General features: G+C 35.9%; 1 protein-coding gene and 1 long non-coding RNA gene across 3 annotated transcripts; both read left to right on the forward strand.

Annotated features, from left to right (window-relative positions):
- The first annotated feature begins 216 nt into the window (after positions 1–216).
- rpgrb (retinitis pigmentosa GTPase regulator b) lies at positions 217–18,333 on the forward strand. Of its 2 annotated transcripts, XM_055184728.2 has the most exons (17): positions 217–350; positions 996–1,121; positions 1,217–1,309; positions 1,734–1,796; positions 2,574–2,732; positions 2,896–3,045; positions 5,292–5,450; positions 5,550–5,705; positions 5,805–5,929; positions 6,113–6,304; positions 7,634–7,781; positions 7,929–8,005; positions 8,085–8,144; positions 16,780–17,019; positions 17,171–17,219; positions 17,399–17,508; positions 17,678–18,333. In XM_055184728.2, exons 1-17 carry the CDS (start codon positions 320–322, stop codon positions 17,864–17,866), a joined length of 2,127 nt encoding a protein of 708 aa, XP_055040703.2. In that variant the 5' UTR covers positions 217–319; the 3' UTR covers positions 17,867–18,333. The 2 variants fall into 2 exon arrangements, with proteins under 2 accessions (XP_055040703.2, XP_055040702.2); XM_055184727.2 differs by lacking the exons at positions 16,780–17,019; positions 17,171–17,219; positions 17,399–17,508; positions 17,678–18,333 and adding an exon at positions 8,404–11,189.
- LOC141369481 (uncharacterized) lies at positions 11,369–13,079 on the forward strand. Its single transcript, XR_012373235.1, has 2 exons — positions 11,369–11,510; positions 12,856–13,079. It is a non-coding gene; the product is annotated as an uncharacterized lncRNA (long non-coding RNA).
- Positions 18,334–18,502: the final 169 nt, after the last annotated feature.

Consider the following 18,502-nt stretch of genomic DNA (forward strand, 5'->3'; position numbering starts at 1 on the left):
TGACAATAAATAACTGTACATAAAATAATACAAAGATAAATAATAGGAGGCAACAATTAGAATACTTTCCCAGGTTTGTTATGAAGTTTCACAATTTTAAACGTTTATTGTTTATGTCATAATTATCTAGTTAAAGTCGCAATGAAATGTATTAAATCTGAATACTGTTAAGGAGAAAAAGTGAGCCGACTAGGTAACACGTGACGCGGCACAACACTAACACGGAAGTAAATCTCGAGTGGAGGGTTTCTGCTTTCCTAAAGCTTCTTGCTCACACTTCCTAGAGCCCCAGCGTAAATAAGAGGATTAATCCGAAGAGATGGCAGGAGAGACAGAGGATGAGATCCCTGGTGAGATATTATTCAGTATATTATTGGTCAATGTAAATAGTTTAGTTTTGTTTAATCGCTGCTCCACCACTAAGGCTCTTTTAGCTCTTCTTGGTTAGCATGGGCTACATAACTGTGCTAAAATGGAAGCGGTTCACGTGTTTATATAATGTTAAACACGTTCTAACTGTACTTCTTTCAGTTTACTACGTTACTCTTAATGTATACGTGTAAATTGTCTTGTGTTGTGCATTTTTTTCATTGAACACTATGTGACTCTCTTTCATTTGCGCTTGTGGCTACCTGTCTCCAAGGCAACCACGCCATGTGGTCACGCCTCTTTCTGCCTCACATTGTACATTTGTATAACAGTAATACTTTACAGTATGCACAAGTAAACAAGCATCAATCATAAAAATCTTTCTTTATTCTAAAATATTAAGTATGCATTATTTTATATAATTTGTATACATTGTGTTGCTATGACAGTTTTTTTTAGAAAAGTATTTGGAGGATTCCTTCTTCTCTGTAGCATTAAGCATTACTGTACATTACTGTGAACATTTAATATTTATCTGTCATTTCTAGATTATTATTAACCAAATAGGGCACAGAAGATAAATGGATATTTTGACACAAGGATCACTGAATTATTTTATTTTTTAGAAACTGGAGCTGTTTTCACTTTTGGAAAGAGTAAATTTGCTGATAACGCCCCTAGTAAATTCTGGTTAAAATATGACGTGCCTTTGAGAATATCCTGTGGAGATGAACATACAGCGCTAATAACAGGTATGATTTATAATTACACTATTTAGCGGTGTATCTATGCATGTTTTATTGAATGATCAATAATCTTGTCACTGATTATTTAAAATTTTCTTTAGAAAATGGGAAGCTGTTTATGTTTGGCAGTAATAACTGGGGGCAGCTGGGGCTGGGAACAAAGACCACTGTAAATAAACCCACTTGTGTGAAAGGTATGCCAGATTTTCAGTCAAACACTGATTTTAGCCGTAATTGAAAGCTTTCTGTCATCCACACCTGTTAAAACGGATGAACACACATGAGACTATTTCAAATGCTGTCACTTTTAGCTGTTTTATATTATTTATAGTATTCATTTATAAAACGGATATAAATATTGTTCAGAAGATATACAGTAGTTATGAGCTGACAAAGTAGAAAAAAGAAGGTATTTTTCTTAATCCCAATCTGGAGTGGTCCATAATCTGCATTAATCCAGACATTTAAGGGGTTTGTGTGAAGTAACATAACATAACAGTATCTAGCAACCTAAGTTGTGAGTATATTCGTTGTCTGAATTTAAACTTAAATAACTTTTTGCAGGTTGTAAATGTATTATTTTTCAGACATGCAATGACAATATTTGTTCTCTTAAAGCTCTTAAATCAGAGAGGGTGATGCTCGTAGCCTGTGGACGAAATCACACACTTGTTTACACGTGTAAGTTTATGAAAACATGTTGTCTTATGATTTTGATTTGGTTAAATCTGTGGTTCTCTTGTGTTTCTCATAAAATAAAATGAACTTAGAATTTGAATTAAACAAAACATATTAACATATTTTTCACAAATAATACAATGACAATGTAGTGCTGTTTGATAGTAGCCTTATTTTTCTGAGGTATAATTAAACAGAATTTATGATTAATGTATTTAAAAAAAAAAATGGGCCCCCCTGGCACCATCTTGGCCTTGAGAACCAATTGGTTAAATCAAATCCTGCTGTCTTTAATATGTAATTTCTGTGCACTTAAAACTCTTTTAACATCACATCCACCATTCCCTCCATCTAGCATTATTTATACAAACTTGTATGCCCACCTCAAACTCATTCCATCCAATCAAACAAAGAGCAATGTGTTGAAAGTGTCACAGTGTCACATTTTTGATACTCTTTGGGAGGTCAACCTATGAATGATTTACTTATAGTATCTGCATACACAGCTACACTGAAATAGAAAAAGTATTTAAACTTTAAAAACATTCTTCCAGGACTTCATAAAAAGAAACATTTTAACAATGCATAACGTGTCTACTAAATGCTTCTGGAAAATATTTATGAGTTTTCTTCTTCTGGTGTATTGGAATTATATCTCGCTTATAATTTAGAGTACATTAATGCAAATAAAACACAAACTTGCTATTAATATTCTTTGTGCTATAACTTTCAATGCGTCTGTTTAAAAATCTTTGTTTTTTCCACCTTGTTCGTGTACAGCCCATGGTAACCTGTACGCCTCTGGAGGAAATAATGAAGGGCAGCTTGGCCTCGGTGACTGTGAAGACAGAACCTTCTTCCACCAGGTGGACTTCTTCAGCAAGAATGAACCAATCATAATGCTCGCTGCTGGTTCCAATATATCTGCTGCCCTTACACGTAAGAGTTTTGTTTAACCATTCATATATTGTACCAACACCGTCTTTTGCACCATTCTGTAGTACAATGTTGTTTTTCAATGTTTTGTGATTTGTAAACCAGTACCTGGGAAAGTTTCCTGCTGATATATTTAAGTTATTTATCTTTTTCTCTGTTTTATCAGAGGGTGGCAGACTGTATATGTGGGGCGATAACTCTGAGGGTCAGATTGGATTGGGAAAGGAGAGTAATGCATTGACCCCTCGTGAGGTATCAGTGGGGAAACGAGTGTCCTGGGTTTCATGTGGATATTATCATTCTGCTTTTGTTACCGGTATGTTTGCCAAAGATCCATAATACCATGCTATAGTCAGTTGCTGGTCATAATTGTATCGCCTGGAAAAAATGTCTCTTAACTTATTTCTTAAGTTTGCTGTTTTCTTAAGGCGATGCAAAGGAGGTTTATTTATATACACAGTTCATACAGAAAGGTTACTTAAAGGCGGAGTCCACGATGTTTGAAAAACGCTTTGGAAAAGAAGACAGGCCGACTACCAAAACACACTTATAGCCAATCAGATCAAATCAAATGCCGGGTTGCGTATGTGTGGGGCGGGTCTATCAACAGAAGGTCCAGATTCTATTGGGGTAGGTGCGTGTTTGTTTAGGTGATTTCAAATATCAACATTGGCTTTCAAACATCATGGACTCCGCCTTTAACTCATTCTTCGCCAGCCTTTTTTTTTAAGTTGTCTGCCAGCATTTTTACAAAAGTTTTACAAAATGCCTTTTCAGGAAAAAAAATGTATAATAAATATATAAACATATATAAATATATCAAAAAGAAAAAAGTTTCATCCTATCTTTATTTCTCTTTTTTATGACCTCATAAATATAGGGTAGGTTTCTTCAAAAATACAAAATTTTGAGCAAAAAGCTGAAATAATTGCGTTTTTGTAAAGTAATTTTGTTAGCGATCAGATTCAGAATGATTATCAAAACATACACGGAGTTTAAAATTAATTAAATTATTTTTTGCTTCAGTTTTTTATAAATTGGGTAAGAGCGCCATCTAGTGGACAATAGCGGATTAACAGATTTCTGAAAAAAAATGTCATAGGCAGGGAAATGTTTTCTCTTAATTAACGAGATAATTCGGCAATGGCAGGAAAAGAGTTAAAGCAGTGGTTCTCAAACTGGGGGCCTGAGATTGTGCCAGGGGGCCCCAATTTAATAACATAGAAAATACATTAATTAATCAAAAATTCTGTGTAATTATGTTTTATGTTATACATTTTCTTTGGGGGGCCACGAAGAGATGCACTGTACACAGGAGGGGCCGCACGCCGGAAAAGTTTGAGAACCACTGACTTAAAGTACTTCATGAAAAAACATTTTCAGAAATAAAAGATACGCAATAAATTGTAATAATGCTAAAATATATATATATATATTAATCGCGATTAATCGCATCCAAAATAAAAGTTTGTGTTTTCATAACATATGTGTGTGTGCTGTGTGTAAACATTATGTATATATAAAAACACACACATTCATGTATATATTTATGAAATATTTGCATTAAAATACTGTATATACATTTATATAATTTATATTATATATAAATAAATATTTTATATATAAATATAAATAATTTTTCTTAAATATCTACATGATTGGGAGCGTTTTTATATATAAATAATAATTATACACAGTACAAACTTTTATTTTGGATGTGATTAATCGCGATTAATCTTTTGACAGCCCTAATATATATATATATATATATATATATTTAAAATCACAATAAAAAACAATGAGACAGGTAAATTTAAAATAACAATAAAATGGAAATAAACTTAATTTTAAAATATGTGTAACAAAGTAAAACAATAAAAAAGATGACTGAAATATAAGTACAGCCAGTGAGAATATTAAAAACTTGAATTTGAAATATTTTTTTACATAATTTTTAATGTCATTTAATACTTTAATGACATTTTTAATTCTATTGCTGTGTCTCATATTAAAAAACTGCATCTTCCAGCGGTCGCATTGGTTGGCCGCATACGTAATCGAGGTTGGTTTTTAGACCGTTTTTTACATTTTTATTTCCCATCAGACATAATCTCTTTAGTTCATTCTTGCTTTGAAATATAACAAGTGCTTTCTGAAATAAAACCTGAAAAACCTTGATGATAGATGAGGCCAACAGAAGTGACCTCAAAAGGACGCAGCCTTCAAATTGAAATGCAGCTATTGAAATACGTGACCTTGAAAGAGCATTTTGTATACATTGTCTACATTTTGTCTGAATTGCATTATTAAATCCATAATACCTAAAATATTTATTAACCTTGCTATGTATTGTGTATAAACAGTAATTTGTTACTTTAATACAATATAATCCATATATTGTATTTAATAAAAATTTTAATCCATGCATGACCTTCATTCTTCCTCTTTGTGATCTACAGAGCACAATATGATGACATGACATTACATTCATGAAATGTTCATAATTTGGCCTTCTTTGAAGGATGGCTTGTTACTAGGTGATGCATGTTTAATTTGTTACAGTGGATGGTGCCTTGTTTACATTCGGAGAAAAGGACAGTGGGAAGCTGGGGTTGCCCACGGAGAAGCTGGCTAATCATAGAGTCCCACAACAGGTGACAGGCATCTCTAATAGGGTGATGCAGGTGGCGTGCGGTGGAGGTCACACGGTGGCACTTACAGGTATAAAGACATAATTTGCTTTCACATCACCTTTCCATCTTTTTCTTCTTGGAGAAATTGCAATGATGGTTTGTGTTTTGTTCATGTCTAATAATGCAGAGCACGAGCTGCTTTCGTTTGGACTGGGTCAGTTTGGCCAACTCGGTCACGGCACATTCATATTTGAGTCTCGTTTACCCAGAGTGGTTGAGCATTTTAGGAGGGGCCGAGTAAAGCATGTGGCGTGCGGAGAAAATCACACGGCGGTTGTAACTGGTAATTCACACTCATAAAACTACCTGACTGACAATGCATCGTATCCTCTTGATCATATACTGTGTAATTGCTTTCTGTTTTGCATATATAAACTTTTAGACAGTGGCCTTTTGTACACATTTGGTGATGGTCGCCATGGAAAACTGGGACTTGGAGATGAGAACTTCACCAATCAGTTCAGCCCAACACTGTGTCCAAGATTCCTCAACTACCACATACAGGCTGTATGTATTGTTTATGGTTGACAACACAGTCTTTCATGTGTTTATGTATTTCCTATTAAAACAGTCAGGACAAACATTAGTTAAAATATGTATTTATAGCAGATTTGAATTAATAATAGATTGTATAAACTACTAAACTCTGGTCTGGATGGGATTTGTAACCCGTGTGTATGTGTTTTCTAGGTATCATGTGGTGGATGTCACATGCTTGTGTTGGCCAGGCCCAGAGATGAAAACTCAGAAAATGTGATCCTGGAAGAGGATGATGTCACAGAAGACTACTTTGAGAAGTCATACACAGAGCTACTGGGGGATACTCACAACCAGACCACACTAAACAGGAGTATCTCAGCTCGTGTTAGACGCCGAGAACGGGTGGGTCAATCTTAAGAACCTAGTTGAAAGAACAAAATACTTTTAGTTATGGGTAAACCATTGATTGCGTTCTGCATAATGCATTTAATTTTACTGTCTGTGTCAATATTAGTATAGCAAATAAATACTGCCATTGTATTTTCAATTTCAACCAGTAGGGGAGAGCGGGTCACAACCTAACGCTTTTTGGTTTTGGCTCAATCATTCAAAAAATATTTGAGTTTGATTTATTTATAATATAATTTAATTATATTTTTACACAAGCAACACACACATCTCTGCTACAAATTAACATTTTAAGTTAGTTTCTAGTACTTACCATTCTTGGACAATTACATCAAACCTGTCTGCCATTATTGGACAAACTGATTAATCTAGGTGTGTCTGATTATTGTTGTTTGTGACTACTGAGGTCAGGCACACCTGGATTAATCAGTTCGTTTGTGACTACTGAGGTCAGACACACCTGGATTAATCAGTTTGTCCAATAATGGCAGACAGGAAACAAGGAGCTGACTGAAGTTCAGGAAGTAGTGCAGCTGGGCATAAAGCCTATTGTAACACTTGCTAAAAATTAAGTTTGCAGGCAAATATTTCAATACTATTTTGTCTATATGCTTGAAGTGGATATTGTTATATCTGTTTATAATAGACAGTATCTTCACACTTCATCTCTCATCTAACCATAGTTCAATAATAAATGGATACAAATGTCTAAATATGTGAGAAAAAGCAGCACAATTATGACCATTTTTTTATATGTGATCCAGTCTGTAAAAAACATACTAAAGTCTCAAAATCAAATTCTGAGATAATGAGCATCAAAGTCTGATTTTAGCCATTAATTTCATTATGATTTCAATCTTTGACATGACCGTATTCAATCAATATTAAAAAATATCGAAGAAAAAAAACATATGTTGAAAACATGTACTTACATGCCACCAAAACACTCGTTCATCAATAACTCTCTGGAAAAACATTATACATTTCCAATAATTTGCGGGAGATCGTCTTTTGGCAGCATGAAAAAAATACAGGAAAAACAAATTGCTCAACCTTTTGTAACCATGTAAACAGTCCGTGTTACAACTAACCCCACGTTAGTTTTTGCCCCGCACACCCCTACTATTAATAGTTTAACTAATGCATTACTGTGGTTAAACAAGCATACACACAGAGTAAATATAGATTGCATTCAACAAATGAAGCATAATTATAGCTCGTTTGGTCATGGGTTCGATCACACATATAGATTTAATGCACTCTAGTTCGCTTTTAATAAAGGTGTCTGCCAAATGCATAAATGTTTTTGTCCTCTGACCGCAGGAACGTTCTCCAGATCAGTTTGGACAGATGTTCAGAACTCTTCCAAACCTTAGTGGCAATCAACTAAACTCATCAATACCTGCTCCCAATCAAACCTGGCACGCCCACAGTGAACAACCCAGAAAGATCTCTCACAACGGCCTTCAGAGTAATGACCTGATAAATGCTAAAGCTCATATTTGTGTTTACATTCACAAATGCTCTCACTTATAACAAGACCTATTTTGTGCAGGTTACTGCATATTAAAATGTTTTCTGAGTCCTTGAAGCAAGTTTTTATGTTTTTCTTTGTCAGTTCCAAGTGACAAAAACATTTCAGAGGATAACGAAAGTGTAAAAGATCTTGGAGAAACCACTGACCTATTAAACCTGGTAGGAAAAGCAGACATTCATTAATTAAAAGGCATGCATGATGAAAGTGAGACTTATGCAAACATGTCTTTGATTTCAGACTCATGTAATGAAGATGGACCCATGTGATAACAGCCTCACATTGTCTCCTATGCAGAAGGTAAGAGCTTTTTTGGGATTTTGAGAAATTTGCTATTTGGATGCCCATGAAGAGCCTGAGAAGTCATCTTTTAGATATTTCTGTAGCTTTTTCTAAAGACCTCCATCTTTCTTTTCCTTCTTCCTTTTTTTGTCATTTGTGATTTTGTTTTCATTCGCTTTGCAGCATTAAAGCTCATTCCTGCTCTCGTTCATCCTGATCTGCATGTGCATTCATTTCTTTCTCTTTCCTTCTTTTTATCCTCTGCTTCCTGGGATAGAAGAAGGTTAAGGTTGTGAAAGTGCACGGTAAGGAGAAGGGGAAGACTTGTGATAAGAGGGCGGAGCTTAGTCATCACAAAGCCCTTCCCACGGATTTACTTAGAAGCTCAAGTAGTTGTTCAGTAGTTGGGAACCGTCCCCACGTGAGCCCAGCGGGTCTAGGCCAGGATAAAGAGAATGTACTTATTGCTCTGGAGGACCGAAAACCTGGGCGGAGTAAGACATCTAGATTCAAACACACTACAGATCAAAGGCAACTGGAGTCGAGGGAACGGTCAAAAGAGAAAGCCAAGTTGAATCAAGACACTGTAACCAAAGCTGGGAATAATCCACAACAGGAGAAACCTTCAAATGTAGAAACTGAACATAAAGTTGCCAAAGCAAGCACAAAGTCCAACCAGGAGTATGCTGGAAAAACAAAACACAAGGAACGTCCAGTGGAGGTCAGAAGCCGGTCTCAAAAGGTTGAAGGGGAAGAAAAAGACGTTAAAATGAAACCAGTGATTGTTATTGAGCATCTCGAACAGATTACAAGTGAGGACCAATTCCCTACAGGTAAGAAGGTCTTAAGAGCCAAAGATCAGAGTGTGAAAAACACATCTAGTAAAGGTGAAACCAATACTGTTAAGACAGAAAGTAAACAGAGCAAGAATTCAAATGTTAGAAACGACAATAAAAATACTAAGACATCCGCTAACACGAAACAATCCTCTTACAAAGGACACACTCCCTCAAAAACAAAGTCATCCAGACCAGAACAAAGCCACTCATTGAGCACAGAAAAAAACTCAGAAACCCTTAAGGTGGCCACCATGTTTCCCGAAGCTTCCTCCACATCTGAATCCGAGTCCAAATCTGAGCAAATGCTACAGAATCGTCTTACCGAGGTGATGTCAGTAATCCAGGATGTTGGAACAGGAAGTCCTGCCCGTCTTCTTAGGGAAGCGGCAGCAGGTCAGTTTCTTACCCAATCGACACCTCAGAAGCCAAAACCTTTTCTCAAACAGAGAACTTTGTCTGATGTTTCCTCTATTAGTGAATCAGGCGAGGTTCCAAGACAAGATGAGACCAGAAGAGCAACTGTCACCATCAATGTTAAACCAGAACAAGGTTCTTCAGACGGGCAAATGGAAAGAAGCACACTTGAGGAAACATCAACACAGAGCATGGAGAAAAAAGGAGAGGAGTGTACTGAGGAGAGGAGCGAAATTTCAGAGGAGGATGGGGAAATGGAAAGTTCTGCAGTGACCGAAAGTGTAAAAGGGTTGAGAAGAAGAAATAAAAAAGAGGAAGTGGATGACAGAGAAGAAGTAAGTGAGAGCAAGACTCTTGATGAAGTAACAAAAAACGACGACTCTGGGGATGATGATGATGATGCAACAATCAAATCTTCTAGTGAGGAGGAAGAAAGTGAGGCCAGGTCTGAAGAAGCAGAGGGCGATGGAATAGACGATAGTGAAGAAGAAACAAATGAGATAAATACAGAAAATGAAAACAGTGGAGAAGGTGATGAAAGCAAAACGAGTGAAGAAGAGGAGAGTGGAGAGGAATCAAATGAAAACACAGAAATCAAGAGTGAGCGATCAGATGTAGAGTCAGATGAAGAGGAAAAGGAGGTGGATGAGGAGTCAGAGGAGAATGACAGTGAGGATGAAGAAGAAAGTGCAGTGGAAAGTAAGAGTAAAGGAGAAGAGGAAGATTCAGAAGAGATGGATGAGGAAGATGAAGAGGATGATGCAGATGAGGACAAAAGTGATGAAGACATGGAAGAGAATGAAGCAACAAGTGAAGATGATGATGTAGAGGAAGAAGAGGAAGAGAATGAAACAGAGGAGGAAAAAAGTGATAAAGACACAGGTGATGAAGCAACAAGTGAAGATGATGAGGAAGAGGAGGAAGAAGATGAAGAGAGTGATACAAAGGAGGACAAAAGTGATGAAGACTCAGAAAATGAAGCAACAAGTGAGGAAGAGGAGGAAGAAGATGAAACAGAGGAGAACAAAAGTGAGGAAGACACAACAGGTGAGGATGATGAAGAGGAGGAAAAAAGTAATAAAGACACAGAAGATGAAGCAACAAGTGAAGATGATGAGGAAGAGGAGGATGAAAAGGAGAGTGAAAGTGAAGAAGAGGAAGAACAGCCGAGCATAGATGAAGAGGAAGAAAGTAATAATGAGGAGGAAGAAAGTGAAGAAAAATCAACAGAGGGAGAAAAAGAAGAAGAGGAAGAATCAGAAGAAAATGAGGAGGAGGAAGAAGAAGTAGAGGATCAGGAGGGAGAACAACAAGATAATGAAGAAGAGGGTGAAGAGAGCCAAGAAAGCGAAGAGGATGAGGAAGAAAAGAAACGAGAAGACAAAAGGCTTGAGAGAAAGAGAGATAAAGCCTCCGCATCCACTAAACCAAAATCAGATGTGAAAAAGACAAAGCAGCTGATGAAAGCTACAGCAAAAAATGATTCAGTGTCAGAAGACAAATCTCAGGAGTCTCAACAATTTTGGGATAATGTGCTACCTCAGTACCTCAATTTAAAATAATTTACAGAATTGTTCACAGAAAACTACTACTGAATATACATGAGTTACAGTATGTCTTGTTTTGTATTTTTTATTTTATTTTTTTCACATAGTTCTTGTATTTGGAATATTTATTTATTTAAGGATTTAACCGACTTTTTAACCAGATTTATACTGTGTGGACAAATTATTAATTCATTTAGGATTACTACATAAACACAGTATGAAGAACACATGATGTGCCTTGTAATTTCCATATATCTAATGGACAGCTGCACTGAAAAAAATGATTATGGCCCCAATTAAATGAAGCATAATTCAATTTAGCTAGTTTTAATTATTTTATTTAAGTTTTTGATTTTAATTAGTATATATTAATAGGTTTTAAGCGAATTATATGTGCTTTAAATCCAAGTCATTATAATTTATTAAATTCAGTTTAAAAAAATAGTTTGGTTCTTTGCGCATGCGCACAAATGCACATTTTCCCTGGTGCTGAAAGGAGTTTCCAGTCAGGTTCACGGTGACGGTGGGAAAGGAAGACGGGATATTTCAGCCCCGGAGTTTTGCTCAGTCGGTCTATTTGCACAGTAAGTAATATTTCATGTAATACAGCACCTTTTTTTACCGTGAATATTTTTATATACTTAAAGTACGCCGTTTATAAGAGAGCTCCTCCAGGCAGAGTGCTGGAGGCAATCCCAGCCGTGACGATATAAGTTAACCAAATACCACACGACTCCGAGAGCGAAATTGCTTTTATACAACAGTTCGACGGCACACGTTTGAAAAACGAAAACTAGAAAACAACAACAGAGTTATTTTAAAAGCCACTTTGTTTGGGAACTACTTTCTTCCGCCACGGATTTCACTCGGCTGTTTTGAATCTCATAACAAGCCGTTTCTTAATAGTAGCGTTTCTTTGTCACAAGATGTAGTTTTAAGATTAGTTCAGTCGAGAATATATATGTATAATATTCAAATATGCAGTCGATAAGTTAAGAGAGCGCCTGTTTGAACGTTTGCTTAAGGAAGCTTCGGTACGTGAGAACCAGAGAGCGGACGTCAGTGTTCACTCGCCCCGCTGACCACCGCCCTTTCTGGGCTACATCTCTGACGGAATTCCCCGGCTCTGATGTTGGCCTTGTCTGTTATGATCTCGCTTATTACTTTGTGCGTGCCAGTACTATATAAAAGTTTTTTAAAAGTGTCAGAGAGATGTTTTTGTATGCTGCTTATAAATATATCAGTGGCGATATCTCATAACGTGTTTTAATATTCACGTCATGATAAATTCGTTATCAATTGTCCAAATTTAAACGCTGCAGTGCTTACCTGCAGTTCCACTATGTTTTCGCTTTCTCGGAGTTGCTTACACACACACACACACACACACACACACACACACACACACAGATATATATATCTGTATATATACACACACAAAGTGCCCTTCATAAATATTGGGATATGTTATTATAAATGTAAAAATGTATTTCAGTGTATTTCAGGGCCAAATATAATGGGACAGTTCGCTTAAAAGTTGTTTTATGGACGTGAATTGTGTACATGATGTGTGTTTACAGCCACAGCGTCCAAATGCCAAACTTCAACTTTAGATCACAACATGCTTCATATATGAGGAAATTATTTAACAAATACAAAATGCATGTCCATTACAGCTCAACTGTCCCATTACGTTTGGCCCATTTAAACGACTGTAATTCCTAAATCCTAAAGACAATTTGGAATTTGTGAATACCCTCTAAATACAGCTCAAAGTGTGCACTCTGTCCCAATATTAATGGAGGGCACTGTATAATATATGGGCAACAGGGGTGTCATAGTTTTTGTAATTACCCTTGCCTGTAGACTTGTCAAAGTGTTATGAATCAGAACAATCTCAAATAACAGCTTATTTTTATTTAAATGTAGGACAGTCAACAAGATGACTTATTGAAAGACCTGGAAAACATCACCATGGACATATGTGTAATCAAAAAGAAAGAAGGTGTTCTTGGCGACTATGACGATATTGGAATCGTTGTTGGAGTGATGATTCTTGAGCAGCTCAAATCTGTGGCACAAGCCTGCATTGATGCTGGGTACAATCTATGTGCTTAATTTGGCGTACCCCAAAGAACTAAAATACTACTTTTTTGAAATTTTTTAGAAATTCATTATGCAGATGGATTCTAAAGCTCTCCCCAAAAATTCAAGGACTGAAAAACGTTTTAAAGGTGCAGTGTGTAAATTTTAGTGGCATCTAGTGGTGAGGTTGCGAGTTGCAACCAACGGCTTAGTCCCCGGCTCACTTCTCGCTTTTGAAACACATAGAGAAGGACAAACATGTCATCGTTGGAGACAACTTAGCAAAAAATGGCAGCACAAAATGGCGACTTCCATGTAAGGGGACCCTCGGTGTATGTAGATGAAAAGGTCTTGTTCTAAGGCAATAAACACATAACGGTTCATTATGAAAGGTCTTTATACACCCCTGATAATATAGTTTTGTATATTATTTTGCATTTCTGTCAAAAGATCCTTCTAAAAATTTCACACTGCACCTTTAATACTGAAATTTTGTAGCAGACATGTATGTGCATGCTCAGCATGAAATGTTAGTCCAGATGTCACAGTCTACTCTGTTTATCATTTAAGACCTGGGAATCCGTAGTTTTAAAAATTTTAATAATGCTTTTAATGATTCATAACTGTTGTCTGTAAAAATTTAACACTTTTTTTTTTTTTTAAATAATTATTGTGCAATGTGTGAAGTCGGCACTACTGTTTTTGACTTTTGTGCTGTTTAATTGATTCACAAACATTGTGGCCTCTTTCCATCTGTGGTTTTTTTATTTTATATTTTGTGAATGTGCAGTGAGCACTTGTTTTAAACACTTGTACACACAAAGAAATTGTTATTGAACATGCACTACATTTGCTGACATTAAAAAAATAACATTAAACTTACCACTTGGTGTATTTGCAAAGCCATTTAAGGGTCATTTTTATATATTGTTTTTAAGGTTAGTGATTGCAAACAATTTCCTTAAAAATGTTGAAAGTTAGTCAATGAAATGTGTTTATTTAAATGTAGCTAAAATAAATTGATTGCAACCACTTACCTTAAAAAAAATTATTAAATTCAATTAATCATTTTTCATCAGTCATAAATAAATAATATACGAGAATGTAGCACAATTAAATATGGCAGAAATTACTAAGCTTTTTATACTAGGGTTACTAAATAAAATTGATTAAGTTCAACAAATTTTTTTTGTTTAAATGTAGCTTAAATAAATTGATTGCAACCGCTTACCTTAAAAAAATTGATTAAATTGAATGAATCATTTTTTTCAGTGTGTGCTCTTTTACTATTAAAGGGACACTCCACTTTTTTTGAAAATATGCTCATTTTCTAGCTCCCCTAGAGTTAAACATTTGATTTTTACAGTTTTGGAATCCATTCAGCCGATCCCCGGGTCTGGCTGTACTACTTTTAGCATAGCTTAGCATAATCCATTGAATCTGATTAGACCATTTAGCATCACGCTCAAAAATAACCAAAGAGTTTTGATATTTTTTCTATTTAAAACTTGAAAATTCTCATTCCGGCGCAACAATCAAGGAATTTGCCGCCGCAACATGGCCGCAGAAGGCGCAAAGACACCACACAGTGCCCGAAAATAGTCCCCTGCTATTGAAAGGTACTAAAGGGACTATTTTCGGCTGCTGTGTATTGTCGTTGCGCCTCCTGCAGCCTTGTTACATAGATATGTACACTAGATGTCGCCTTGGCTACGGCAGTTCATTGGACCGAACGCGTCAAACAGAGCCGCCATCTTGAAACAGGGGAATCCCGCATCAGCGTCATTTTAGGCAATGGTGTAACGGAAATAAAATCACCATAAATCGTCAAGAATGTGATTTTCTTTGTTTTCTTTTGGTTCGTTTCAACAGTCAGACATGTATTTAGCATTGGGTCAAGAAAAAATTTAAGTTTTGACATTTTGAAAATCTACTTTTTCTAACCATAATGCATAGTGCTAGTAGGGCTAACATCCATACGCAGCACAAAAGTCCGGCATCGTCCATGAATTCGTAGTACAGGCGGAGATAGCAGCTTTACCTTCCTATTACAATACCCCTTTTCTAGGATGGCAGCGGTTTTGATGCATGCTCAGAACCCCAGGGCGGCGTCTGGTGTATATATCTATGGCCATGTTATAGCAGCAAAGTCCTTGGTTATTACACCAGAATGAGAGTATAGTTCCTAGACATATCTGCTTAGAAAATCACAACTTTTAATTTTCATCGGCCTCAGTACACAATGTCACTACAGAAGAGTCAAGTTTTAAATGGGAAAGACATTGAAGCTCTTTTTTGGTTGTTTTTGGGCGTGATGCTAATGGTCTAATCAGATTCAAACAAAGGATTATGCTAAGCTATGCTAAAAGTGGTACAGCCAGACCCAGAGATCAGGTGAATGGATTCCAAAACGGTAAAAATCAAATATTTAACTCTAGGGGAGCTGGAAAATGAGAATTTTTAAAAAAAGTGGAGTGTCTCTTTAAATGTGCTCTTAAGTTTACTAAATGGATGCTAAAAGTTACTAAAAGAGCACAAATAAAGCACAGTTAGTATATAATATTATGCAGGTACAAAAGCTGTTAAAAAGTACACGTGTGTACCTAAAGAGTGCATATTAGGTATGCTTATTAGGCCTTCTTAGTACCTCACAGGTACATATCTTTTCCTAAATGGTACATATTAGGACCTTTTTATAAGGTACACTGTAAAAAAATTCCGTAGAAATTACAATGTTATTGCAGCTGGGTTGCCGGTATTTATCGTAGATTTAAATTTATGTTATTTACTGGCAAGAGTTTGTTCAAAGTTAAATAAATTTTAAATATAAAGTCTTTATTTAAATAAAGTCTTTATCTTTACAGAATGAAACTATACAATAACAGCCTCATGCAAAGCATTCTGGGAACCAGAAATCATCATCAACCTTTTTCTGTTTTTTGCCTCAGATTTTGTTTCCCAGAATGTTTTTCTTGATGCTGTTTTTTTTTAGTTTTACTCTGTTAAGACAAAGACTTGTAAATATTTAATGTTCATTTGGCTTTGAACAAAATGTTGCCAGTGAATAACATGGGTTTGAATCTGCGGTGGGTTGCCGGCAGCCCAGCTGAAATTTTTACGGAATTTTTTTACAGTGTACCGTCCCAGTGATAGCTTTTGTAAAAATATATGTTAGTAAGTAGACTAAAGCAGTTTAAACTCTACTTGGTTTAGTCTATGTTTTTTTTATTGCTATAAATACTAGTTATAGCTTTTTCCATCTATTTTTTATTAATATGTGACTTTGTGTTTTGTTCTAAGCTGTAAGTTTCTTATGTATTATTTAAAAATGTCCTTTAAGTCACATTATTCTTTTTTTAAATTAGCAAAACTATTGATTATTCAGATGCAATGGACCTTATTTATAAAGCATAAATAGAACATGCTATCACATGATACCAGAGGATTTATTTGTTAAAATGCAAATGCATATAAAATGTATTATTACAAAGCAGCTTCAAATAGGCAGAGTACAGAAAATTCTTCTCAGGACAGGTGAGGCTGCCCTCATATAATTCTTTATAGAGACCCCTCCACTGTCTTTAGCTCTTCAGATCCCATTCACATACACTCTACAGTGTTTGCGTAGTTTCATTAGAATGTGTCCTCTCCAGCTAACGTGAACCCTCTCTTATCCTCTCTAGCACCCAGATCGTCTCACTTTCTGTGTACAAATACAGCAGCAGTGGTAGTGAAGTACCACTGATGACCTCTCATTTTTTTTTGCAGGATTACGATCAACAAGCTTTCAAGATCCAAAAGGACAAGACAAATGAAAGTGTAGAGGGAGAAGATGAAGAAGAAGAATATTCTGATGAGGAGGAAGTAGATGATGATGATGATGATGAGGTTTCAGAGGTTGAAGAAGAGGCAAAATGGGAGGACAATGAAAAGAAAGAGGTGATTTTAGATGAGAAAAGAACCGAGATGGTGAAGCAGGAGCAAACCGTTACAGAGCCAGATCTACAGGTGTGTTAAAGCCTACACTATTATTAATTCCTATACTTAGTAAATTACATTTAAAGTCACTGTATAAACATGATAAACCAGAATTTTGTGTAATAATAAGTGCTCAGTTTTGCTCAGTTGTTAATGCAATATAATTCTTTCACCCCTGCAGAAAAATGAGATTATGACAGAAACATCTGTCCCTGATGGACCAACAAAAGGTTTGCATTTTTCCCCTTAATTTTTTTAAACCTTAAACCAATGTAATGCAAAGTCATTTTAAGGATGTTATTTCAGTCATGCAAGAAGTCCTATGTACTTGAATGGAAAGACAAATGGCATGCTTAAATCACAATTAATGATGATTATAAGCAGAATGTCTCTCTTTATATTACTGTAGTTTCTGAAGATCAAACTGATCCTGCTACCATCTTAAAGGAGAAGACACAGCCAGTGAAAAATGGTGTTCAAGGAGGCAAACCGAAGACTCTTTTTGGCTCCAGGAATAGGGTATCAGTTAGACTATTCAGTCGTTGTTTTAACATGGTTAATCTATCTTAAAACACCTTAGCAATGACATATCATTGTCCTAGTAATATATGCTAAAACTATAAAAATCTAATTTATAGTATGTTTTTATATCTGTTTGTTAAATCAGTATTTTCTTTTTTACATACAGCTTTCTTTTTTCAAGAGGACATCTTCTACCACAAGCAATCGGGAAAACCCAGTAGAAAGCACCGCAAGCAAACCACCAGCTGATGGCCCGTGTGAAAACTCAAAGACTCAAGAGCCAGAAAGATTTAGCCATGAACCCCAGACCGCAGGGGCCGACCGGTCACGATCAGCTGCCTGCAATTTACTTTGACATCCTTTATCAGCCTCAGTGTAATGGACCCCAGGCTGGACATGCTGTTTATGTCGTGGCCATTTTTGGGAAAAAGCTAAACTGGAATTAGGATTAAAGGTTTAAAGGCTGTTTCACAGAGCAGCATCATATCATGTTGATGTTGTTGAGTTTAATCACACTGTGCCTTATGCTGCACAGCAGCAGATTTTAAGATAATGAAGTACAGTCGGGAGCCATATTGTTTCTTCTTGGTACTGCAGCCTATAATGTAATTTCCTTCAAATGTGTGCAGTCTGTGATGGTATGATTGACTTTTCTATGAAAATAATGATCAACGTCATTACTTGGGAGTTAAGTACAGATATGTACTGTATCATTATATCTAAATATTTGATTGTGTGTGTTTTTATATCTATTTATTTAAGTGTGATGACACTCTCAATGCACCTGTGCACTTTACATATTAAAAAAATGTGTTTCTTTGAGGATTGTGTAATTTGATTTTTTTGCAATGTTATGTACAGGGTTCCCACGGGTCCTTGAAATCCTTGAAAGTTTGTGAATCTGGAGGGGGAAAATTCAAGGCCCTGGGAAGTTTTTGAGAATATACATACATAGATACAGGTCATTGAAAGTGCTTGAGTCTATTTTATG

The sequence above is a fragment of the Misgurnus anguillicaudatus genome, chromosome 14 (assembly GCF_027580225.2).
Source record: "Misgurnus anguillicaudatus chromosome 14, ASM2758022v2, whole genome shotgun sequence".
Classification (NCBI taxonomy): Eukaryota; Metazoa; Chordata; class Actinopteri; order Cypriniformes; family Cobitidae; genus Misgurnus; species Misgurnus anguillicaudatus.